This window comes from Diabrotica undecimpunctata, chromosome 7 (assembly GCF_040954645.1).
Source record: "Diabrotica undecimpunctata isolate CICGRU chromosome 7, icDiaUnde3, whole genome shotgun sequence".
Taxonomy (NCBI): Eukaryota; Metazoa; Arthropoda; class Insecta; order Coleoptera; family Chrysomelidae; genus Diabrotica; species Diabrotica undecimpunctata.
This window is the reverse complement of record NC_092809.1, coordinates 25452129-25479403: the sequence shown is the minus strand read 5'-3', so window position 1 is coordinate 25479403 and position 27275 is coordinate 25452129. Positions and strand designations below refer to the sequence as shown.

Sequence of the window (27275 nt, the reverse complement as noted above, 5' to 3'; positions counted from 1 at the left end):
CGACCTGGGGGACGCACAACAACTGGCGTCGATACGGCTATATTTCCAGTAGCTCCCTCATTACTACTTTTTAGGACATGACTCATCCATGCAAGTCTCAGGGATCTGACTATGCTTGTTGTTAGAGTCATTACGGAAGGTTTCTAATCTCTGTTTCTAATTTAAGCTAATCTTCAGGAGCTTGCCTTGGATCTAGAATCTTTGTTAATATTTTGTTTCCAAAGGTAAGGAGGAGGTATTGTCCTTTTAATGTTAGGCACCATGACTCTCAACCTTAGCACCATACTACTGGTCTTATAGTAGTATTATAGATTCTTCGTTTTAGATTTCTTGACACTAATTTTGATTTATTTCAGCATCTTATTTAAAGCTCCCGCAGCCTTATTTCCCACTGTTATTCTCGCTGATATTTCCTCTTCAACTTCAATGCTGCTACTCAGTATTGTGCCCGTTTACTAAAAATTCTTTACCTTCTTCAGATTGTCCCTATTCATCGATACCGAATTGATATCGGAATTATCCCGGTTTCTGCATGACACTATCATGAATTTGTCTTGTCTGTGTTGACAAACAACTTGATTACTTGAATACAATATATTTAGCTGTCCACCATTCTAGAACAATGTTAAAGAAAAGTGGAATTTTAAGGTCTTCTTGTCTTAATCCGCTGTCGCAGTTAAAAACTTGTGATCTGATTACCGATTTTGACGATGGATTTAGAGTTCTCGACACATATTCTTGTAATATTTATCAGTTTCTACCATACTCTTACATTATACTCCATAAATTTACACATTTTTCTTTCAATACTGTCGTAGGCTTATGTAAAATCCACGAATAGGTTAAGGACCTCTAGATTATATTCCCATCGTTTCTCCAATATTTGCCGGATGCTAAATATTTGATCTGTGGTTCCTCTATTTTTTTGAAACTACATTATGCCACGATAATGGCAGTAGTTTGTTCTATCTCATTTTTTGAATAGTGGTACAATTAGTGCTTTGGTCCACTGTTCATGGATTTTTTCCTTTCCATATTGTTACAATAAGAGAGTGTATTTCTTTTGCGAGCATCTCTTTACCTTTCTTTATTAATTCTACCTCTTATTCCCTCATATACTTTGCCAAGTGTTGGTTATTGTATTTTTTCCTCAGTAGTGGCATATTGTAAATAAAGCAGGGCTTAACCTTTGATCTTGTCTTAATCCATTTTAAGTCATGGATCATTGTGATACTCAATTCTTGTGTTTAACACAATTTCTGTTATTTTTATATATATTCTTCAATACACTTATAATTTTACTATCGATGTTTCTTCTATGCAGTACTTCTATCCCATATTTTTTTTCTGTTACCTTGTCGAAAGCTTTCTATAAATCTAAAATATATATATATATATATATATATATATATATATATATATATATATATATATATATATATATATATATATATATATATATATATATATATATATATATATATATATTATTTCTTCTGTTGTATACTCCGTTCCTTTTTTTTTTAAAATGTGGTCAATTAGGTGGTTAGGAATTTCAATTCCTAAATCCCCATTGTGATTCTTCTAGTATATTTTCCATTTTTTGCATTACTTTCTTCTTTAGTATTTGTGTAAACTTTTTAGTACTTCTTGCCCATCTTTGGGTATATGTTTTTGTGTGCATATCTTTTTAAATAATATTAGAAGTTATTCTTTCCCATTTGTTCCAACATTTTTTATCATTTTTGATGTTATTTTATCAAATTCTGGAGTTTTCCACTTTAAAGTTGTTGTGTTACTGATTATAATTCCATTGCGGTTATGTTTTCTTCATTATTGGCATTGGTTGTATCGTTTTGCACTGCTCTTAATTCCCTCATAGTTATACGTTCTTCCGTTTTCGTAATTTTCGTTATTATTTAAATAAATTTTATTATTTAAATCAGTTCAATAAAGTTAGTTTTGTCTCAGTGCTGTTTAGTTTCAGTACTGTTTAGCTGTGCAATTTAAGAAACCTTATTTTCTCACATGAATTTTATTAACATTCTATGTATACCAATTTTAAGAGGAATACAATAAATAAACTATTTTAACAGGATATGAACACTAACATAACTACAATGTTATAATACATGTAACTCTGAATATAGTTTCAAAAGCCTTTTTGTTTCAAAAGACCCAGAAATCTAAAAAAATATTTTTTTCTGAGCAAAAAATGTAATTTTTGGAATTTGTTTAAAAAAATTTTTAAACAATTTCTGCCCAAAAAATTCGCCTGGCATCATTCAAATTTATTTACAGAGGACATTTTGAACAGGAGTCCACAAAAGAACCGAATTAGAAACATTTTTCCTACGGGAGCGGCCTCACAACCTGGACTAGTAGAAAAAAGCAGATATCTGAAATGCACGTTAAGTTGGGAAATCGAAGAACTTTAAATTAAAGGAAATGCTTGTAATAGTTCTCAGCAGATGGCGCAACTAGTAAGTGTTATTTAAATATTGAAAGTATTCTGACTTGGTGCGGTTATAATTAGACCAGTGACTATTAGCATAGCACCTCTCTATATGCAGTAATAATTACTAGTTCACTAACAGATTCCTTTGAACGATGTGCAATTTTGTGTTGATTCCATAGAAAAGGATGTTTACAGTCAACTCCATGTATTTTGTTGATTTTATAAAGAAACTGCCTCACAAAACAGTATGCAGTAGAGAGTCAGCAACCTTATTTTTACGAAAAATGTTTTGCTACTAGTAAATTAGTGGACAATAGAAGTATAAATATTTCATTAACAAATTAAATTAATGAATAAAAATGTTACCTAAATGGTAGTGAGGTGGCACTGGAGGACTGTAAAAATTTTCACAAGTATCACTTAGATGATCGTATTTTACGTACATTGCTCTTAGAGCCTTTTTTTCAAGATCTTGCGACAAGGGTAAAATAACTTGAAGGTTGTCCAATTCTTTAAATGTTACATCAACTCTAGGCCTAAAAATATTAACGTTACATATATATATATATATATATATATATATATATATATATATATATATATATATATATATATATATACATATTAAATTAGTTGATCCAGCGAACTTCGTATATCCTTAAAAATTTTAAGTTATTAGTTGAGTTATATTAACTTTTTAAAATTAAAATAACATTAACTAAGTTCATTCAAGGTTCAAAAAGTGGCTAATTCACGTGGCAGCATGGTAACCATTTGATGAATGGATTGACCTCGTATCGATTATCTTCATTGTGTCAATGTGATAGCAAAGGACCTTGTGATATACTATATCATCATTTTATTGCCAGGTACAAGAATGAACAAAGCGATTTTTGTTACGACGAGCCAACACGAGAACATGTTACGTAAAATTGAAAATAGGAGAAACAGATTATTTGTTTTTTTTTGAAAAAATATTTTGAAAAAAATATATTTTTTATATTTAATCATTGTCATGACGAATCCAAGATGAATCAAATATTGAATTCGTTTAAATTCGAATGGCATGTCAGTAAGTAGGTATCATCGGAATTCCAGGAATGCTAATTACCTCATCCTCAAATTTACTTTCAAGTGACTGTCGAATGCATGTCTTAAGTTGCTCATGAGTTATCTCCCCACCAAACGCATTCCGTTACGTAGATTTGGTTGGCCCAGATTTCTAAGTATGAGTCAACCTTTAGTTGTAAATTGTGCGGCGATAAGCCAGGTATATCAAGTGAATTTAAAAACTCAGTGAGATAGTTGGTTAATTCTTCTTCGTTTGTTATATAGTAAAAAGATTTAGGAGAATGCAGTGGATCAACGATTTCATTTTGATTTGTTAAGTTTAAGTCATCTAAATCCTTGTTCTTTGCTGCTAAAATTACTCGTTCACTTAGCCATTTGTGATTTTTGTGGTTAGCAATCATGTTCGGGAATACTTTATTAATAAGCTCGTCGAAATTGAGACCAAATTTTGCTAAAACGATTGGCTGGCGATTGCTTTGAGGACTCTTCGATAGAATGATCGTTTAGCAATTCAACTCACATATCTGTCGTCAACTCAAATTTATTTAAATAGCACCACCAAGTCAATAATTTAAGGCAATCACTTTTTGCCAACAAATTGTTTGTATTCAAGACACGAGGTAGAATGGACAAGGGGCGAAATATCTAGGTGAATGACACCAATTGTGGTATGTACGAACAAGTAAAAAAGCAAAAATGAATAAAAAAGTATATTTGGAGCTCAGCAGAAAAAGATCAGGAATACCGCATCAGGAATACTGTAGGTCCTTGTAACAAAGAGTCGCTAAAAGTAGAACTCTGACTAGATCAATATCACAAAAGTTCACAATTAAATAAGGATCAAGCAGATCTAATCATTAATAAACTGAAAAGTGAAAACAAAGCAGTGAATGGGGCTGCTGTAAAAAGTATGAATCAATTGCTACAGTTCTATAAAATAACTTTTAGTACAGGGATCCTGTAAGTGAACTGTGCTAAAGAAAATCGAAAGATCGAGCAAAGTAGACAGATCGTTTCTTAACCGACGAAAAGTCAGGCAAACTATCGAGGTTTTCTCATTTCAAGACATATTACGGACTTAGAACGGTATCCCTCAAGACGACCAGAGGCGTCGATGGCTTGGCTTCAATCAGAGCCCTACAGGCGAGCCTCCAGCATAGTTAGGAAGTTTCAGCAGAACTTTCTGTTGTATGAGAAAGTTGGATGTAGCTTTGATTTCAAAGGCCTTAGTTACTAGGGACAAATAAGAGACCTATTGAGTATTGTTTGTAATAACAACGGTACATATTTAGAGTAAAAGAGTATGAAAGAGATAATTCTCAGATTAGCATACCCTCCATATGATGACCTTGAACAAATACCACCAAGGGATATGAATTGGCTAGTGAGATACAATGAATGCAACTTATCATTCATTAGGCAGGCTTCTTCTTCTTGATGTGCCTATCCGTTACGAATGTTAGCGATCATCATGGCAATCTTTATCTTATCTGCAGCAGCGCGGAAAAGCTGCACAGATGTTGTATTGAACCAGATTCTGAGGTTCTTTAACCAACATGTTCTTCTTCTTCCTGGACCTCGTTTTTTAAATATTTTTCCTTGCAGGATGGCTTGAAGGAGAGTATATCTGGATTCATTTCGCATAATATGTCCGAAGAACTGTAACTTTCGAGATTTGATGGTGGTCAGTACCTCTCGGTTCTTATTCATTCTTCTGAGAACCTCCTCATTTGTGACTAGGTAAGTACACTGGATCTAAAGCATTCTCCGATATAGCCACATCTCAAATGCTTCCAGTTTTTTGCACATATCTTCGTTCAAGGTCCACGATTCAACATCATAGAAAAGGACAGAGAAGACGTAGCATCGCAGCATTCTTACTTTTTTATCAAGAGAGAGGTTGTGACTCTTGAAGAAGGCCCCCATCCGAGTGAAGGTGGATCTAGCTTTTCCGATGCGTGCTCTAATCTCCTGGTTTTTGGTCCATTCTTCATTTATTATGGTGCCGAGGTAGTTGTAGTGCGTCACTCTTTCTACAGGGGATTGGTTGAGGGAGAGTTGACCATCTGTTATCCTTTTCTTGCTAATTATCATAAGCATTGTCTTCTTAACGTTTATATTGAGTCCATATTGTTGACTAATGCGTGATTTTGTTCATAAGAACTTGTAAGTATTCTAATTTGTCCGCAAATACTATGGTGTCATCTGCATATCTGATGTTGTTTAGCCGGTAACCATTTAGTAGAATACCTTTTTCAGTTTCGTGCAAAGCTTCGATAAAAATTCTTACAGAGTACAGATTGAAGATTAGAGGAGACAAAATACAGCCTTGCCTCACTCCACGCATGATTTTCACATAGTCAGTGTGTTCACCTTCAACTCTAAGATTTGCTGTCTGATTCCAGTAAAGATTTCTAATTATTTTTAGCTCTTGGTTGTTAATTCCTGTTTCTTTTAGTATTTGCATCATCTTGGCGTGCTGTACTCGATCAAACGCTTTCTCGTAATCGACCAAACATGCGTATACGTCGCAGTTGACGTCTCTGCATCTCCCGAACTGGTTGGGGGAAATTTGACTTTCACACAGCTTTTAAATTCTCTTATGAATTATCTTTAGAAACAATTTTAGGAGATGACTCATGAGGCTTATAGGCAGGCACAGGTAGGTATTAGATGGTAGGCGGCAAGCACTTTTTGAAGATTTTATAAGTTCAAAAATCTATGGTATCCATCAGCGAGATCTGTACAGGCCTGTTCAGGATTTCAGAATCCTGGAATGGGTGACATAAATAAATAAAAAATGTACAATGAGCCAATTAGCTGCAGTACAATCAGTTTATAACAGGCAGCTTACACAAAGCACACTACCTGGAAATTCGCACAATAATTTATATTAAAAATATCCAGTTAAACTTTTACATGAAAAAAAAAAAAAGAAAAGCTTGTGTATTTTTCTGCAGAAATGATTTGTTAACTTGATAATACAAATTAGAGAAAATAAGAGTAACAGACAAGCCTTTACTAAGCATCCAAATCAAATACTGTTAAGTAATCGTTTATTTGAATTATTTAATTACTTTTATATTCCTGTTGCATTAGTTAAATTGTTAATTAGTTTTGGTACTAATACTAATTCTTCTTCTTATTGTACCGTCTTCTAACGATGGTTGGCGATGACTTCTTTAAACACTTCCGTATCTAATAGTAATACTTCTAATATTTTAAACCTACACAAATATACCTGTAAGTTTTTTAATAAACGTTAAAATTACTTTGGTGGTCTTCTCGGATTTGGTAAAGGTTTTGGCAACTGCACTCTTAGCCATACACAAAGAGTAACAAAAGAGTCCTTAAAATTGTAGTGTGCAGTTGGAATATCTATCCTAATTAAATTTTTAAAAACATTTCGAAGAAGTCTGTAAGTTGCTACGTCTAAACTGGTTTGCTGAGAATCTCGAAAAAGTTTACGAATCTAAAAACGAAACATAAATTTAGAATGCTAAAATAATCATAAAAACAGTATATTATAATCAATAAAAGAATTACATACAAAATTTTATCAGTACTGCAGTTAGAATACAACTTAGATGAATATTGGGAGTGGGAGAGTTAAATTGTTTTAAAGATATTGTAATAGATACTTAACCAATGGAGTTATTTCATTAACAAGAGATATCTGACGATAAAAACAACGAGCATCAGATAATAAGTCTAACCTTATCTCAGATAATAAGTCTTACGTTATCTCAGCTACCTTATCCCATTCTAAACTAGCCCAATTATAAAAAATGTCAAATTTTCCACACCTACTTGACGGAAAGATTATTCTTCATAAACTAGGCTAACATCATTTCTCAGGATATCATAATATACACATATATATGTAACATACAGATACCTACATATATGTGTAAGATGTAAATCATGAACCTGAGATATGTGGACGACATCCTAATGTTGGCCTGTTCAGAAGATCTGGTCCAAATCATGAATAAGCTGGTCACGATGAGTTTTGTATTGAATCAGGAAAAGACCCAAATCATGATAATATATCGCATTCCGTTCACGTCAGAAAGATTACTGGATTACCTCGTATCCCTCACTAAAAACAATGGAGACTGACAGACAGTGAAGACAGATTGGCAAATGGCACATAACGCAATTATAAAACTAATTCGCATACGAAGAGGCTTAGAAATATCCAAACAAAGTAAATTAAAACTATTAAATACACTAATCTTTCCTATTGCCACATATGCATAAAAGAAAAATAGATGTCTTACAGCTATTACGTACAGAAAATCTAAGAGCTTACAGAAAAATGTTGCGAATATCATCTACAGAACATAGCATCAAATCAATTAAAGATCAACACGACACGTTTTGTTGACACTGTCAACAAAAATAAATCAGTCCTAACTCAGATACTTCAGACTCACCGCGAAGAACAGAAGACCTTTAGAAAAACTAATCCTTGTAGGTAAAATCAATGGCAAACGACAGCGAGGAAGTTTTATCCCTCACGAATATTCTACAAAATGTTTATTGTTGTGCGCATATTTACGTTTACGAAATAAGTACACGATAGTAGTAGTAAATGACTTCTTTTATACGCTATGTAAAATATAAAATACTATGGAATCGAATTCTTCAATTTTAAATTATAAACTAAAAGGTGGCAAATAATATTAGATAAACTTTAATTATAGTACACTAAAAGAATTGGTCAAATTCCATCGGACTGGTTGAAATCTACATTTGTGCCTCTTCCCAAGAAATCGAATTCTAAGACGTGTAGTGAATATCGCCTTATAAGTTTAATGAGTCACGCCCTTAAAGTATTCTGGTGTATTATCCATTCCACAATACGAGCAAAATTAGAACACAGCATAAGTAAAACACAGTTCGGTTGTAGATGCGGTTTTGGAACTCGAGAGCCGCTCTTTGCAATACAAGTCTTGATTCAAAAATGTCTGGATCAACAGAAAGATGTTTACGCCTGTTTTATCGACTATGAGAAAGCATTTCGATACTATCAAACATGACAAACTCATAGAACTATTACATCTTACAGGACTTGACAGTAAGGACATCCAGATTATAAAAAATCTATATTGGAATCAAACAGCCCACATGAAAAATGGACATATGGTGAGTGAAAACGTAACCATTTCGAGAGGGGTTAGACAGGGCTGTATTCTTTCGATACTGCTTTTCAACCTGTACACGGAACAAATATTTCTAGAGGCACTGGAAGAGTACAACGAGGGCATCAAGATTAATGGGGTACCAATAAGTAATTTTCGATATGCAGATGATACTGTTATACTGGCCGATAACATCGAAGATTTACAGATGATGCTAAATAGAGTAAATACAACTGGCAACCAATTTGGACTGAAGATCAATAGAAAGAAAACTAAATTTATGGTGATCAGTAAAAAGAACATTCAACATATCGACCTGAATATTGAAGCCAAACGTATTGAAAGAGTACACCGATTTAAATATCTGGGATATACAGTAAATGATAAGTGGGACCCAGACGTAGAGATTAAGATCCGAATTGAAATAGCAAGATCCAAATTCATCAAAATGAGAAAGCTCTTAAGCAACCGCCACCTAAGCGTTAACCTCCAATGGCGCGCCACGAAATGCTACGTACTCTCTACGCTACTTTATGGAGTTGAAGGGTGGACGTTAACAGCAGCAACTATAAAGAAGTTAGCGGCTCTAGAAATGTGGCTGTATCGACGCATACTGAGAATACCTTGGACAGACAGAGTGACCAACACAGAGGTATTAAGACGAATGGGTAAAGAGGTGGAATTGTTAACAACTGTTAAAAGGAGGAAAGCGTCATACCTGGTCCATGTGTTCCGTAATGATAAGTACAGTCTGCTTCAGCTTATCGTGGAAGGCAAGATTGAAGGTAGAAGAAGTTTGGGCAGAAAGAAGAAATCCTGGCTGAGAAACTTGAGAGAATGGTTTCAAATACCAGAAGCTGCGAACATAATACATGCGGCACAAAACAGAGAAACCTATCGTTTGATGGTTGCCAACTTTCGGTAGAAGACGGCACGTAAAGAAGACACTAAAAGAAGGGGTAAGGTAAATTATGCTATATTTTGCCATTAGCAGACCTACCAACATCAGAAGATAGCCTTTTCTTTTCCGATGACACGATTTTATTAATTTTTAAAACTGGCTAAACTGGCATTGATAACTAATAAAGATTGAAAATACATCAATGTTTGTGAAGTTTAGGAATAAACTACTTTCTTTTAAAGTTAAACAATAATTTAAGGTGGCATGTAGAGGATAAATACTACTAAATGTTTCAAGATCAAAAAGTAACGTGGCACAAATCGACATTCTTCAAAGATAGCAACTGGGTCTAAAATACAAAGCGGAGCGGGAAAGCAGACGGTGGTTGATTTTTTATTTGAGGAAGGAGAGAGATGACGATAACAAATATACAAAAGGAACGGGTCTTGGATTAGCGTTTTTGGCTTGCAGCTTATTTCATCTGCCATATTTAAGGAGAGTTGCTTCAAGGACGTCGTAATACTCATCAGGAAATTCGTTCCCAGTCCAGATGAGAAGTTTGGCTAGTGGGAAATGGAACTTTTTTAGTGGGGCTAAAAAAGTATGGTCAATGGCTTGCCATCGCAAAGGGCATATCCTGGTGAGTATGTGCTCTTTGCGATGGCAAGGAGTTTTGAGGGTCAGCTTAGCACTGTAGTTCAGGCTGTTTATAGTTCTTAAAACATGTCTTTTGCTGAGAAAATGGATTCCATTTTCTATTGTATGCAGATTTACAAGAGGGTGGATTAATCTAGAGGGATCGTATGCGTATTTCCGCAGTATTTTCCTCTCGGTGGTTAGGAGTTTCTTGGTTTGCCTACTGTTGAGTGACGCATAGACACACGCTTTGTAGTCGATAATGGGTCTCATGAATGTTCTGTAAGTATGAATTAACGTTTTGGAACTGGTGCCTGCTCTGTTACCAGATAAAGCACCCAGGGGCTTAACTCTCTTCCTAACTCTATCTATTGTGAGTTAGAGATCTGTGTCCCAATTGAGAGTCTTGCTGAATTGGACTCTCAAGTAGGACACAGAAGGAATATAATTTAGCCTTTCTCCTAGGAGAGTTATTCGGTTCCCTTTCTCTACTACATAGTAGAGGGACCTGTATAGCATGACTTGAGTTTTGGATGGGTTTAAGGTAAGTCTCTATCTATTGCACCAGTTAACTATTTTATTCAGTCGTAATTATGCCCTATCGAGTGCAGCCGAGTGCCCACGCGTACCTCTAAGAGTACCTGCGGAGAGTAATGCCGTGTCATCGGCATACAGCAAGATGGTTTCTGACCTGTTCAGGGGAGGAGAATGTCACTATTGTAGATTTTATATAAAATTGGAGCTAATATTGAGCCCTGAGGTACACCTGCTTGTGAAGTAAAAGAGTTTGAAAGTTTGTCGGCTACCTTTACTTGGATTGTCTGATTGAAGAGATAGGAATGGATGGTCTTGATGAATGAGGTAGACAGTCCAGTACGGTGGAGTTTTTCTATCAGTCCGGCGTGCCAGACTTGATCAAAAGTCTTCTGGACGTCAAGAAAGATGCCTATGCGAACCTGTCATGTTCGTTAATTGATTGAGAAATGAAAGTGGCTGCTTCAATCAATGCATTTTTAGTGGAATGACCAGCTTTGAATCCAAATTGGAAGTTGGGGATGACAATGGTCGTTTAGGAATTTTACGAGGCTTTCTTTAATGATTCTCTCGTAGACTTTACCTAGTGTATTTAGAAGCGATATTGGTCTGTCTGTAAAATTCTTTGTTTGTTTTGGGTTTCCCTGGTTTAGGGATCATGATTGTGTTGGCTAGTTTCTAAGGAGTAGTAAAGTAGCCCAACCTAAGATGTGCATCGATTATGTTGGTAAACAGCGGTATGATACTCTCTGGGAGAGGAATCTTCTGTGGATGCCATCAGAGCCAGGAGATATGTTTTTCCCAATGTTATACATCTGCCTGACGGTTTCCTCCTGGACAGGAGCTGCCATCGGATGACGATGGGCTTCCATGTGCGGAAGAGGATTGTACAGTAAGTTTTCCACTCTCCGTTCAAAAGTCCTCAGTGTATGTTCACTGAAATTTGGGTTATTTGAGGAAATAAATGCGGCCTGGAGTGAATCTTTAAAAGCGTTGGCTTTGTCTTACAGATTATTAAGTATGTTATTAACCTTTAGATGAGAATGTGGCTTAAATTTTTAATTGGTTAGGACTTTGAATTTGGACCAGAATTTTGAACCTTCTCTGTAGTCTAGGCTAGAGGTGACTCGCATCCACTGTTTTTGTTTCAGCTTGTTTACCTCCAGTCTTATTGACGCCTAGAGTCGGCTGTATTCTGTTATGATGTTGGGATTTTGAAACCATTTATACTCTCTGAATAGTATATGCTTTGTTTTGATTTTAGTAATAATTCTCTGTGGCAAAGTTGGATTATGTGGAGTATATTTTGTATTTTTAATAGCGATAGATGAAGCTTCTTGAAGAAGACTTTCAAGTTTGGAAATTCCTGTATCAACTAGATTTTATGTTGATAAATTGCCTAACTCAGGGAGGTTGTGGTTAATGAATTTATGGAGTAGTTTTCAATTAGCTTTAAGATAATCTGGCCTATAGATTTCAGTAGTTATGGTTGGTGAAGAATTAAAGTCAGTTTTGACTAATAGTGGGACGTGATCCGAGGTTATTGAATCACCAATGAATCATTCATCATCGAGCCTACCAAATACACTGTTTGTGCACATGATATGGTCAACGAATGGCATTTCTCGATAATTAAATAATGTGAACTCAGTATTGGTGATTCTGGGTATTGGCAGATCAAGAAAAGCGTCTTAAAGCATTGTGCCAGGTGCCAATTTTAGTGGAATTATCGTTTTTAGTGGACGACGTTTTATATCGTTGCCAGTGTTCCATCATAGTGGTAGCTTTTCGGTAAAGGTGAAGGAGTGTAGAAAGATGGCAAGCCGGAGGTGAACACTGGAGAATATCGTTACAAATTCATACCTCAGAAACGGTATAACCGATTTCAACCAAACTTGGTAAACAGGTCACCAACTCTATATACTCTGAACATAGCTTATCAAAAGCGTTGGAAGAGCAAGAATAAGGCATATTAGTCAACGAAGTACATCTAAACAACATTAGATATGCTAACAATGAAGTTTTTAAAGGGCTTATAAAGAATGTCAAGCATATTGGATAACAGTCAAAAGTATGGACTGGATCTGAACACAAATAAAACAAAATAAATGGTGGACAGTAAGCGTGAATTACCAAATACACTGCTTTTGGGTAATCAACAGCCAATTGATTGAATCAATTGCGACATATACCTTGGTCCTAACATAAACTAAAGAATGTGAGATAGTTTGTACAATGAAAGAGCTCAAATTAGAATATCTGGGCCATATTATGAGAAGCGAGCAGAGATATTAATTATTAAAGTTCGTTCTTCAAGACAAAGTGTACGTAGCAAGGGAACCAGAAAGAAGAAGAATCTTTAGCTTCAAAACCTGAGAAAATGGTTCAAGTTTATAACAGGACTATTCTGAATCGGTACCAGCAAAATAAGGATGTATGTATGTATAGAGTTATTAGGCCTCTAGCAAAATAAGGATAACCAAGTTAATCGTCAACATACGGGACGGATAGGCACTTATTGCGAAGATGGCTCAATAAGCTTCACAAACGAACGCATCGTAGAAATGCGTTAGAAACATTTTAGCAACACAATCATTTTTATCAAGAAGTCTTCACGACCGGTATTTTGTAACGATTTATTGTTTTGCAACGATTCATTAAAGAAAACAGTCTACATCCAAAAAGGTTGTAAATATCAATACTACCAAATACGACACCTCATTCCAGACACATCGATTAGAACTATTCAAATTTGAAACTTGAAATTAAAACTTAACGTTTGTGTTAAAGTTTTCTAAACTTTTGTTACGAAATATATATTCATAAATTGTACAAAATAAAACCTATATAATGTTAGTTACTTGCAGGTATAAAAGTAAATGGAGGGTATTCAAGAAGCCTAGTATGGGAATATTCAATAAATAATATCTACCATAAATCTGCTATATTAACTAAATAATATAATCACAATATAGTTCTATTATTTTCTTGTATATACAGAACAACTAATATAGAACATTCCTTACCCATAGCCAATTTTCTAACTTTTCACGATTTTCTCCAGATTCTGAATACGAAGCAATCAATTCCTCCAGGTCACTTATTAACTAAAAAATGTATCAATATTAAAATTTGATTTTTTTAAACTCTTTTTAAGCTACCTTAAGAGTATCTTCAGTTCTAGTAGAGGCTTCGTTCATATCTGTGGCATCAATATCCTCTTCCCAAATATGAAGATATGTATTCATTTGATTACAAAAATATGGATTTGGCAGTTTGCCACATTCAACAAATAATTTCCACTAAAACAGTAAAAACCAGTATGTATCTTTTTTACTATTTCCATACCATATCAATAGTTCAAAACCATCGGAAGTTTCAATTAGATATATTTTCCATAAATAATAATACCATATCTGAAAATACTTTCAGACATTGAGATTTTTATACACATTATTGTAAAATGAAAAATTTAATCCTACTTTATAACCGTAGAACCGTAGAAAAAATAAATAAGAAATGTAGCTGAGATAATTTTGAATAAAAATTTTTATGAGCACTTTTTGTTCCAAATGAACTAACTCTCTCAGAACAACACTTCTTCTTCTTTACATGCCATACACCAAAGTGCGTAGGCGACTATCTCATTACTAGAATTCTGTTCTTGGCGGCGTGACACAGCTCGCCTGTATTGTGTATTCCTGTCCATTCTTTAATATTCCTTAACCAGGATAATTGTTTGCGGCCGGCTCCTCTTCTACCTTCGATCTTCCCTTGTAGGATTACCTGCGGTATTTCATATTTTGCTCCTCTCAATATGTGCCCAAGGTAACCAATCTTGCGTTTTTTAATTAATTCAAAGAGTTCTCTTTCCACGCCGGCTCTCTTAAGGACGTCATCGTTTCGAACTCTATCCACCCAAGGTATGCGCATCATTCTTCTCAATGACCACATTTTAAATGCTTCAAGTTTGTTGATAGATGTTTTTTTCAAAGTCCACGTTTCCATGCCATAAAGCAAGATGGACCATATGTAGCACTTGACCATTCTGTAGCGTATTTCGAAATTTAGGTTTTGATTACATAGGAGCGGTCTGAATTTCACAAAAGCTTGTCTTGCCATTTGTATTCGGGTTTTTATCTCTTGTTGTGGATCTGATTGGTCATTGATTGTGGTGCCAAGGTATTTAAAAGTTTTCACGCGTTTTATGCGATCGTCACCTATGCATATTATCGGGTTTTCTGGAGGGTTTCTGCTAATGACCATATATTTCGTTTTCAAAATGTTGATTTTGAGGCCATATTTTTTATCTATGCTATTCACCCTATCAAGTAATAACTGCTGATCTTCCAAATTATCAGTTATAATCACTGTGTCGTCCGCATAGCGTAGGTTACTAATTGGTATGCCGTTCACCTTAATGCCTAATTCCTTGTCTTCTAATGCTTCCGCAAATATATTTTCAACATATAAATTAAAAAGCATCGGAGAGAGTATGCAGCCTTGGCGGACACCTTTCCGGATTTCAAATTCATCCGTATATTGGTCTTGATCAATCCTCACCTTTGCCATTTGGTTCCAGTATATATTCTGAATAATTCTGATCTCCTTCTGGTCAATGTTGGCCCTATGTAGTAGTTTCATCATGATATCATGTTTAACATTGTCAAATGCCTTCTCGTAGTCGATGAAGGTGAGGTAGACATCTTTTCGTTGATCTAAACAGTTTTGTATTAAGGTGTTCAAACATAAAATTGCCTCTCTTGTTCCTAGTCCTCCCTTAAAACCGAATTGTGTTGACCCGCTAAGTTCTTCTAGTATCTTGTACATTCTTGAGTGTAATATCCTAAGGAAGAGTTTCAGCAAGTGACTCATTAAACTGATTAAGCGGTGTTCATTGCATTTTGTGGCATTAGCTGTTTTTGGGATCATCACAAAGAATGACTGCAGCCATTCTCGCGGAATGTAACCAGTATCATAAATTCTATTGAACAGCTTTACCAAGATTTCGATATTCTCCTCGTCTAGTAGAACAACACTTAAAGCAACTAAAATTTGTATCAACTCGACGGTAAAAACTCGATATCTTTTGATCTCTTGTATAAAATTTTTGTATTTTGCCACAAATGAAGTCAGTTTCTATTAAGATGTTAAATAAATAAACTCTGCTCGATTTTTGCGATTTTTTGCCGATTCTCTTTACAAATTTCCATTGTAAGAACCTAACTTTCAAAACCTATAGCATGAAATTTCAATTTTGAGTTTTGGCAACAAATATGAGGTATTTGGAATATGCCTAAAAACGCTGAATTTAAACTTTCACATTACAAACAATCTAACATGTTTAAAACTCTTTATTTTAGAGTGCACAAGTACGTTTTTTGAAACTAAACAGCCATCTAATGCCGTCCTAGTGAATGCATTTCCCGTGAAGTGAGATCATTTGTAATGTAAAAGTTTACATTCAGCGTTTTTTAGGTATGTTTCAAATGCCTCGTATTTGTTGCCCAAACTCAAAATCGAAATTTTAATATATAGGTTTTGAAGGCTTTATCAATGGAAACGTCATAGCAACCGATCAATTGAAATGATTAATTTTATTGATCTCATCGTAAATATTAAAATATGACAAAAACAGCGCAACGTTTATTATTTAACAGCTTTATAAAAACGGACTTCATTTGCGACAAAATGTAAAAATTACATACGAAAGCTGCACTCTTTACCTCTACAATGCATTTTGATATTTGTTGAAAGGACATACTTTTTGAATTTTCTTAAATAACTTTATTTTTGTGACAAAAAAATTAAAATAGGTATTGAGACCTTTCATTTCATCATTAATAGTCGCGATTTTAATGAAAAAACAATACGAGAAGCAGTAGGTTTAAAAGCTTTTTTAGAAGATCCTCAGAAAATATTTTTTTTTTTAAATATTTTCATTGATTTTTCATCAAACTGATACTGTTTTTCTATTCTACAAAATAGACAAACAGACATGGTTAAGACCAGAAATTTACTGCAAAATACCATAAGTAAAATACGTGAATTTAGGAGTACCAGTACTTATTTTGATACAATTTATGAAAAACTGGATACCACTGCGTTACACTCGAAACGTCGTAAGGAAGTTAAAATATCTGATAAAACTCTCAACAATTAAGGCAATTTTTTTTGAAATTCTTGACATTATAGCAACCCAAATAGAGGTGAGGTTTTGCGACGTTGAAAAACTATATTTCTTTGTTCTTTTAAATATTTCAAAATTTATTATTTTTGCAAAAGAATTTCCACATGATCTATTAAAAAATAAATTAATATGGTGGTGTGAATAAAATACTCAATCAGTTTATACCTCACACATGATTAAAGTTTGAGTACTAGCTAAACAAAATAATGGAAACTCACATCTTCTGTATCTCTTTCAATTCTGGTAGCTTCCATAAAGTTATCCAAAGCTTTCTTAATATGGAACTGAGTCTTCGAAAGCTGTTCGTCACGTAATAACATCTCTGCAGTTTCCTTCTTTTCTTTTTCTATTGCGATCAATCGTTCTTCTGCTAATCTAACTTTTTCCAATTCAGCTTGTCTAATGGCTTCTTGCTCGGCTTCCATTCTTAATTGCTCAGCCATCTGAGGAGTCATCTTTTTGTCTTTTTTCTTTTTAGCACTTTTCTAAAAACATAAATACAATGTTATTAAAGAATTAAACTTAATTATTTAGAAAAACCTTTTTCAGTTTCGATTTATCGGTTTCTTCAGTTTCTGCTATACCTACAGACAAATATATTAGCATTTCTGACAAAATGTGTAAATAATTTTATTATTCTAGTGAAATATTTTTATTTTTTATCCAAAATATACGTTTATTGATTTCAAGTGATAAATATTGCCACCTGTAATATTTCTATTAAAGCAATATTTATAACCGATGTACATTTCAACTCTAGTACATAATAGCTGTAGTATTATGTAAAATGTGACAGAAATTAAAAAAATAAAAATCTATCATAACTTACATCGTTTAATCGGAACAGTAAGTTGGTAGCTTCAAGGAACTCTGTTTGCTTTCTGCAGCATCCAAAGCGTAAAAATGTTGTTATCAATTTAAACAATACAACAATATTATTCTTGAGGCAAATTTTGCTTTGATCTCTGTCAAGAATTTAAATAACATATCGATTTAAATTTTAGTTAATTAAAAAAAAAAGAAATTTTAACAGTGTTATTTTTCAACTTATTTGTCAACTAAATAATAAAGATTAGAAGGAAAGCAGATGCAGTAAAACTTGCATCAAACTTCAATATAAAATTAATCGAAATCGGAGAGACCAAATATTTACAGCAAGTTTTGCTTTGCATCTTTGCAAGTTTACCTTTGCAAGGTAGGGGAAAGGGACATAAGATGACGAAGTATCTGTCCTACCTTACAAAGATACTTGAGAAAATATGAAGATGAGGTAAAAGTTAGAGCAATTTAAGTTGTATACGTATTTGATAATATTTTTTTATTGTTTTTCGATTTTTTCCTCTAAGGTTAATAACTTTTTTTGAAGAATAGCTAAACAGGTTATTTCAATACATTGTAAGCATAGACAAAAGGGCATTTGTTCTAAACAAAGATCAGTTTGCCAATTATACATGATTACGCCCAAAAACTAAAAAAAAAAATCCACACAGATTTAATACCGATAAAAAAATAGCTGATAAACATTTTGTAAAATGGTTTATGCGCAAATATAATTTGTCCCTTACATAGATGTCCTGAGGTTACTTTTATTGCAAGGTTATTGGTATTTAACCGAGAGAATGTAAATCAATTTTTTGAAGCACTTAGGAAATTAAATGAGAAATACTATTTCAAACTCCACCAAATCTGTAATTTAGATGAGACAGGTGTTTCGACAGTAGCCACGAAAACTCCAAAAATAATAACCTATAATAGAAAGCGTAGGGTGGTAAAAGTCTCATCGGCTGAAAGAGGCATCAATGTTACTGCTGTTTGTTGAAAAGAACTCGTTTGTTTCACCCTTTCTAATATCTGCTATCTTTTATTAATAACACACCTACCGGATTTGTTGGTGTTACACATGTTAGTGGCTGGATGACTGGCAACAATTTTATAAGTTATCTGGAGCATTTTATTCAGTATGTTAGACTTAACAAGCAAACCCCTGTTTCACTTTTAATGGATAACCATAAAAGTCATGTCACTTTAGAAGTAGTAAATCTATGCCGTAAAAACAGTATATTACTTGAATTTCCTGTACAAGTCACCGTATATAGCCACTTGATGTGGCGTTATATCAGGAACGGATACACAGGGAAATAGGGAAATCCCCCCTTCAAGAAGGTCAAAAATAAAAGAAAATCTATTATTTATGTCTTTTGTGTAGTTTGGGTTATTCTTTTTTATGTCTTTTGGTTGGTGTTTCATGTTCATGGGAAGTTCCCTCCCCAAGTTGGAAGTTTCCTTCCCAAGACAAATGTCTAGATCTGCCACGGCGTTATATGGTCCCTTAAAAACCGCATACAGCAGAGCATGCGAGGACTTTTTAAGCAGACACCCTGGACGAGTTATTACGATATATGATATTTCTTCCCTATTTATTTAAGCTTATTTAAAATATGAACTACATAGTTTCACGGGCAATATGAGATCTTGCGTTATCATGTTGAAAGATCCAAGATCGCATTTGGAATGGTTTGTAGATAGGGATGTAAAACTGGTTGCAGTACTTCACCAATATATCGTTAAGCTGTTAGTGTCGTTACTAAGAACATAGTAAATTTTGGCCGATCATATCTTTTCCTAAGAGAGTAAAGCTTGGGCGACAATTTTTGTGTAGTTCCCAGGTTTTTAGCTTTTTCTCAACAATAACTTTCCTGGCTAATGTTTATGCCTTCCGGTATGTTTTGAATGCGACATCCTGTATAAGAGTATATACTGAGTATTTAGCAGCGCTATAAGATATTAGAGTAAGATCCAAATATTATAATGACGCTATGAGACTGACTATGGCATAATTGAAAGAAAGCAAAGATGATGATGATAGAGTATTGAATAATTAATATATATTTAAAGTCCTTGAAGCTGCTCTTAATTATAAAATTATAAACTTCAATGGTAAAAAATATCAACAGTTAAATAATGTGTGTTATGTTAGTCTAAAACGTATACTTACCGTCAACTAAAATTATGTGTTAAGATTTTCTTTACTATAAAAATAACATAAACTTACTCTCAGATACTACCGTTTCTCCCGATTTTAGTTTTAATATTTGTGCTAAAATATCTTCCCCTTCCTCTTCACGTACTTTCTTACTTACAATTTTCTCTTCTTTGAGCTTGCCTTTTTTCCCCTTTTTGTCCTTTTTAATTTTTGGTACCTATACAATCAGAAAATATTTATTAGAAAAATAAGTATATTGTAAAGTACGGAAGCACTGAGCTGTGATAAAATCTTTTCTTCATATCATTATTTGCTGGATATAATTTATCTTAAGCTTTAGCACTATTTAGTATTATTCTTTTCGTATAGATTCCATTTCACGTGAAAAATAACTGAACTCTTGTGTCAGATAATAAATCATTCTGAATTCAATCAACAAGTTATAACTAAAATCGCGCCAATTAGATAAGTAATTACGAAAAACAGGCTTTGCCATTAAAAATCATATACAACATCCAGATCGAATTCGAAAATAACTATGTATATGAACTAAACTAAACAGAGGTAGAAACATGTTTGAGCCTTAATAGAATAAAAGAAAAGTTAAATTTTTATACCTTCTCTACTGTTATATCCTGTTCTGATTCTATAAGATCCTCTCCGTCTGGAGCAGTCAACTTAACAACTCTCTGTTTCCTTTTTCTTGATCGTTGTTTAACCACAGTTTTTTCTTCCTCTGATTCCGAGGAGGCAGTTGAATAAGACTCGTCATCATCCTAAATAATATGTGGGTATTATATTATGTGATTTTTGTTGTTATTTAAATTATGTATTTAATAAAATTATGATAAAAAAGAAATCTGTAACCTCAGTCATAAATGAAGGCTGAAAAATATACAGTCTGTTCGGAAATATAATATCCTTTCTTATCGATTTGTATATTACTCTAGATAATAATTATTTGATAAATGATGAGCAAGTCATATTTCTGTATATTTTATTTACATAATTTAGTTGAATTCCTTATTCGTACCCTTCCAAACTCTCATTAGTTCAATTATTAATTTTTTTAAACAAATTATAGTGCATTTATTTTAAAAAAATTGTATTAGAATGTTATCGTAAAAAACACTCGATAGTATATATATATATATATATATATATATATATATATATATATATATGTATATATATATATATATATATATATATATATATATATATATATATATATATATATATATATATATATATATATAATATATAGAAAAGACTAAGAACACAAATATCAGAACAAATAATAAGCTATTTTGGATATGTGCTTCGAAGAAATGGTCTTGAAAAACTTACCATCCAGGGAAAAGTAGAAGGCAAAAGAAATAGAGGTAGATCTCCCACACGATACACGGACCATATTGTTGCTACCATTGGCGCTCCATTGTCAGAATGTGCTCGAATGGCAGAAGATAGAAAAACGTGGAGGAACATTGGGAAATTTAGCTAATAGCTTCCAGGTCAACGACTAAGAAGAAGATATATATATATATATATATATATATATATATATATATATATATATATATATATATATATATATATATATATATTTTAACAGTAATTTTTTAAGTTTAGTTGCAACTTCAGTATTATCATGTTATTCAACGTTGTTGTTTATGCCACGAATCTTACATTCGGGTAAGTTTTTTATAGTTTTTGATAGCCTTTTTTTGGCAGTATTCAAATTGTTACAACATAGTAATTTTCTTTGTAGACCTTGATAAAGGTGGCAAAAAACCACCGAAAGCTTGGATTCAGAATAAATAGTACGCCTTAGCAAAGCTCTGTTTTTATTGACTACCACACCCAAAAAGAAAAAAGTATTTACATATATTTTTTCCAAACTAGTCAAAAAATTTTGGACTATATATATATATATATATATATATATATATATATATATATATATATATATATATATATATATATATATATACAGTGCTAGTTAAAAGTCCGTTCCACCCCTCGTATCTTTTGAACGGTTATTGTTATAATAGTTAAATTTGAAGGGAGGTAATAAACAGACGTAGGCTTCTCAACTAGTCATAGAAGGTGACGTAATAGTGACAGATGACGTTACAGCGCCACTCTGACAGATAATTTTAAATAGGACCTTATGGCAAGTGATACCTCGTTTGAAGGGTATTGAAAATACCTATTCAGTCATATTAATTTTGTTTGAGTTTAAGCTCATTTTGATGAATAAATTAAATAAATACTAAAATTGTAGCTTCTCATTTAATTAATAAATATTTAATAACCAGTTCTTATACTAAGTGTTTAAAATGTACTCCATCTATTTCCTGGCAGTAATGCATCATATTTCTAAACTCTTGCCATACTCGTTTAAATGTGTCGGGGGAAATTGCCCTACATTCATCAACAATTTGTTGTTTCAATATTGTCGGGTAGCGTAAACTTTAGATTTCAAGTATCCCCACAGAAAAAATCTAATGGTGTGAGGTCCGGTGACCGAGCTGGCCATTCTATCGGACCTCGTCGTCCAATTCATCTACCACGATATTTTTCATCTAGGTAACGTCATACTGCACCATAATGGTGTGCAGGAGCACCATCTTGTTGAAACGTTATTTCATAGTTTCCAAATTTATCTGGATTATCTTCCAGAATTTCAAGTATTAACGGTTCAATTGAATTTTGTAACATCTCTAGATACACTTCACCGGTTAAGTTAGTATTGAGCAAAACATGCCCAACTATGTGGCTTCCCAAAATACCGGCCCAAATTTTTTTTTTTTTTAAATTGAATATGTTTCACGAAAGACGTGAGGATTCTATACCTATACTAGAATAATTTACTGAGGAACTACGTCATGTGTCCTAAATATTTATGTTGCTGAATACAGCTTTAATTATTATTTATTAATGTTAACCGTTTTTACCTGGAGTAATCTGTAAGAAGAGCTTGGATGTAATTTTTTTGATCTTGATTTGTGAACACTACTTTTTGATCTCAACATTTTGGAACTGACAGTTTCTAAAAAAGAAAATGATTATTTTATAATTAAGCTGCTTTAATTAAAAATAAAATACGTAATAAATTTCATTGCTATCAAAGTTTCCGTCTCACATTTTCGATGTGATTGCTTCTCGTGTCGTCTTCTATGTCGTCTAGGATTTCACATGATGATTTGATACTACGAATGGGATTAGAAAATTTTTTAGTGGTTTGGTGAAAAAGAAGTTTAGACGAACTTTTAAATTAAAATAATGCTTTACATACTATCTAATCATATTTAAAATTATCTTACAAAATAAGGTCCTGTTATCCTTCTTACTTATGCAGAACTGAGTCCCGTTAAAAACTATATATAGATAGAGTTCAGTTACCTAAATAATTATTAAATTTTTATAGTTTAGAAAAGAAGATCCGACAATTTTTTAACCCAGGACAATTTTTAAAAATTAATATGTTGAAGTTTTGGACTGAAACTAACAGTGTTAAGTAAAAAGTGTCGTTAAAAATAACTAGTGAGGTACTAGTTTAAGTGAAGTACTACTGGTTTTACTCCCTACTCAGAGAGATTGATGATGATTCAATTGCAGACATTCTCTAAAAAGATAAACATTGTACAAATATATGCACCAACTGCCGACAAAGATGAGACCGAGATAGAGAGGTTCTACATACAATTGAACGAAATCATAAGATCCACAAAAAAAGATGATATATTGTTGGTGATGGGAGATTTCAACGCCAAGGTTGGAAAAGGAAAAGTGGACGGATATGTGGGGGAATTTGGCTTGGGAGAAAGAAATGAAAGAGGGGACAGACTTGTCGAATTCTGCCAAAGCGAGGAGATGGTAATAATGAATACAAATTTTAAATTACCTAAAAGAAGACTTTATACTTGGAAATCACCTGCGGATTCAGAAGACAGAAGAACATACCCCGGAGCTGACATAAATTCAGACCATAATCCATTAGTAGGCGTAATGCAGATAAAATTGAAGAAGATCCAAAAACAAACAAATATACCACGGTTTGATGTCTCAAAGATAAAAGAAGAACCTATACGTCAGAGCTTAAAACAAGAAATAAATGATAACTTAAAGAAAATTAAACAAGACGTGATAAAAACAGCAGATGTTAATGACAAATGGAACATGGTACAGGAAACTTTAATAAAGGCAGGAGAAAAGCTACTGCAGACAAAAATAAGAAAAAAACAGAGATGGATGACTTCAGAAATCTTAGATCTAATGGAGGAAAGAAGGAAACATAAAGGCAGGAGTAAAGCAAAATACAAGGAACTACAGAGATTGATAGGAAAGAAAACAAAAGAGGCCAAATCCACCTGGCTTGCTAATCAATGCAGTAAAATAGAGGCATATGCTAAACAGTATGATAGCTTTAACATGCATAAGAAAATAAAGGAAATGACAAATACACTGAGAAAAAAGAAAGATGCCCTTCTGAAAGATGCAAATGGAAAAATCATTATAGAAATTAAAGAGAAATTAAAAAAATGGAAGACATACATAACAGATCTCTTTGAGGATAATTGACAAGAACCGGAAGAAATCGACAGCGAAACGGGGCCAGAGATCATAATAGAGGAAATCGAACAAGCAATACGAAACGCAAAAAACGGAAAAACTGTAGGTCCAGACGAAATACCTACGGAACTACTGAAATGTTTAGACGATGAAACTCTACCTGTACTTCTGGACCTATTTAATGAAATATATAAAACTGGAAAAATCCCACAGGAATGGTTGGTGTCCACCTTTGTAGCAATACCAAAAACAGTATATGCCAAAGATTGTTCAGACTATAGGACAATATCACTAATAAGCCATACCCTCAAAATATTTCTAAAGGTGATTCATGGAAGATTATATAGAAAACTAGAAGATGATATAGATGATACTCAGTTTGGGTTCCGCAAGGGACTGGGAACGAGAGAGGCATTGTATGCTTTTAATGTCCTCTCTCAAAGATGCTTAGATATGGACCTAGATATTTATTCCTGTTTCATCGACTTCGAGAAGGCATTCGACAGGGTCCGACATGAAAAACTAATAGAAGTACTGAGAAACAAAGATATAGACAGACGAGACTTACGAATCATTATCAATCTGTATTGGAATTAAAAGGCCAATATAAAGATAGAAGAACAAAAGTCCGAAAATATAGATATAAAGAGAGGAGTAAGACAGTTCTGTGTTCTGTCACCATTACTGTTTAACGTGTACAGTGAAGCCATATTACAGGAAGCGATAGTGGATCTGGGTGATGGAATCTCTGTAAACGGAAGAATAGTAAATAACATAAGATTCGCTGATGACACCGTTATAATGGCAGACACCCTGGAATCGCTACAAGAATTGGTAAATAGAATTAACGATTATTGCATTAGATACGGACTAAAAATAAATAAGAGAAAAACTAAATTTATGATTGTCTCATAAACGCAACATGGAAATGAAAGATTAATGATAGAGCAAACCCAAATAGAAAAAGTAGAGACATATAAATATCTGGGAACCTGGGTTGATGACAAAAATGACCAAAGCAGAGAAATCAAAGTCCGAATTGAAACTGCAAGGCAAGCATTTGTGAAAATGAAGACAATGCTTACCAACAGAGACCTTCAGTTGCATCTCAGATTGGGGGCTCTAAGATGTTACATATTTTCTATCTTATTATACGGAATGGAAGCTTGGACATTGAAGAAACAACACATAAGAAAAATAGAAGCGTTCGAAATGTGGTGTTACAGAAGAATATTAAAAATTCAGTGGGTTCAAAGGATTACCAATGCTGAGGTACTACGACGTCTAAATAAGGAGTTAGAAGTTATGAACAGCATAAAAAGAAGAAAACTAGAATATTAGGGTCACATAACCAGAGGAGAAAAATATGAGCTGCTGAGAATTATTATGCAAGGAAGGATCCAAGGAAGAAGAAGCATAGGAAGAAGACGCATCTCCTGGCTGAAGAACCTTAGAGAATGGTTTAACTGTAGTTCACTACAACTTTTCAGAGCAGCAGCCAACAAAGTGACCATAGCCGTTATGATATCCAACCTCCGATAGGAGATGGAACTTTAAGAAGAAGACTACTTAACATAATGATCCCATTTAAAATTATTTTACCAAATAACACCTATGCTCGGTTTTGAATACACTAAGATGTTATAGAAACTATGATCAAGTACCTTAATTCATTGACCCAGAAATTTATTAATTTAAAATGGTAAAAGATGTAAAATATTTTGGAATTAAGAATTTTAATATCAAACATACTCACTCGTTGCAGTGGTTCTAGAGCTAGGCGTTTCTAAAATTGACAAAAATTAATTTTTGTGATGGTAAATTTATTTCTACTCACTTATTTCAATAGATTTTGAACTGGGAATACCTAAAATAAAAGAAAGTGGTTATGTATTTTATTGATTTACCATTTTGTGTTAATTCAAACTCACCAATTGCAGCTGCCTTTGAACCCACAGTTGCTAAAAATATTTGTTATATGTATATAAATCTACTCTACTAAGTATATACACGATGTTCAGAAACTCTTCTGACAAACAAGGAACGGATTCTTCAGATAATTTTAAGACAATTTAACCCAATTCACCTACTCCGAAAATGCTTTCTAAGGGAGCTAGAGCTCTTTGAAGATGGCGTCTTGTAATTAGTTTTTATGCACCTATTAATAGGTACCTTAATTAATTTTATAAACTATCTTTTGTTTCAATAAATGTAGCACACAATTCGTAAATAGAGTTTGAGACGAAATGCTTAAAATTAAAAACAAAAAAATTATGCGGGTTGATCTACCCAAAACGGAAGCTTATGATCGGTACTAGAAATTCGCAATTGATATAATTGATTTAACTCTGGGGGATAAATAATGGTACCAGTTTTCGTTTTACTAAATAGAAGCAATCTGAAGGTATTAACAAAATTAATTACAAGGCGCCATCTTCCAAGAGCTCTAGCTCCATTCGGAAACATTTTCGGACTAGGTGAATAGAAAATTATCTGACGAATCTCCAATTTTCGTTTGTCAGGAGTTTCTGGATATATAATATATAGTTCACAAGGATACTTGTGGGAGGGGTATCGGTTACAAAATTGGAGAAAAAAACGAAATGATTTTGTTACTTCATACTTTATTGAAAAACGTTTTGTATATGAAACCATTCACACCATAAGTTCATCTACAAGTAGTTCAATGAACTTACGTCCATAAAGAAAATTACAATTTTAGATATACTGATGATATTGCACTCCCACAAGTATCCTTGTGAACTACATATTGTATT

At 33.4% G+C, this 27275-nt stretch overlaps 1 protein-coding gene across 2 annotated transcripts in view; it reads right to left on the bottom strand.

The window, feature by feature from the left end:
* Positions 1-27275, bottom strand: part of LOC140445086 (dynein axonemal intermediate chain 7-like) — an 84049-nt gene that overhangs the window by 45386 nt on the left and 11388 nt on the right. For both annotated transcript variants that reach the window (XM_072536899.1, XM_072536900.1), the window contains exons 5-16: positions 26430-26459; positions 26336-26365; positions 26255-26284; positions 22881-22975; positions 20538-20696; positions 19990-20137; positions 17478-17521; positions 17156-17422; positions 13909-14049; positions 13774-13854; positions 6802-7001; positions 2825-2994 (exon numbers count right to left, since the gene is read on the bottom strand). In XM_072536899.1, coding sequence (XP_072393000.1) covers positions 2825-2994; positions 6802-7001; positions 13774-13854; positions 13909-14049; positions 17156-17422; positions 17478-17521; positions 19990-20137; positions 20538-20696; positions 22881-22975; positions 26255-26284; positions 26336-26365; positions 26430-26459 — 1395 coding nt within the window. The remainder of the gene's footprint in view (positions 1-2824; positions 2995-6801; positions 7002-13773; positions 13855-13908; positions 14050-17155; positions 17423-17477; positions 17522-19989; positions 20138-20537; positions 20697-22880; positions 22976-26254; positions 26285-26335; positions 26366-26429; positions 26460-27275) is intronic.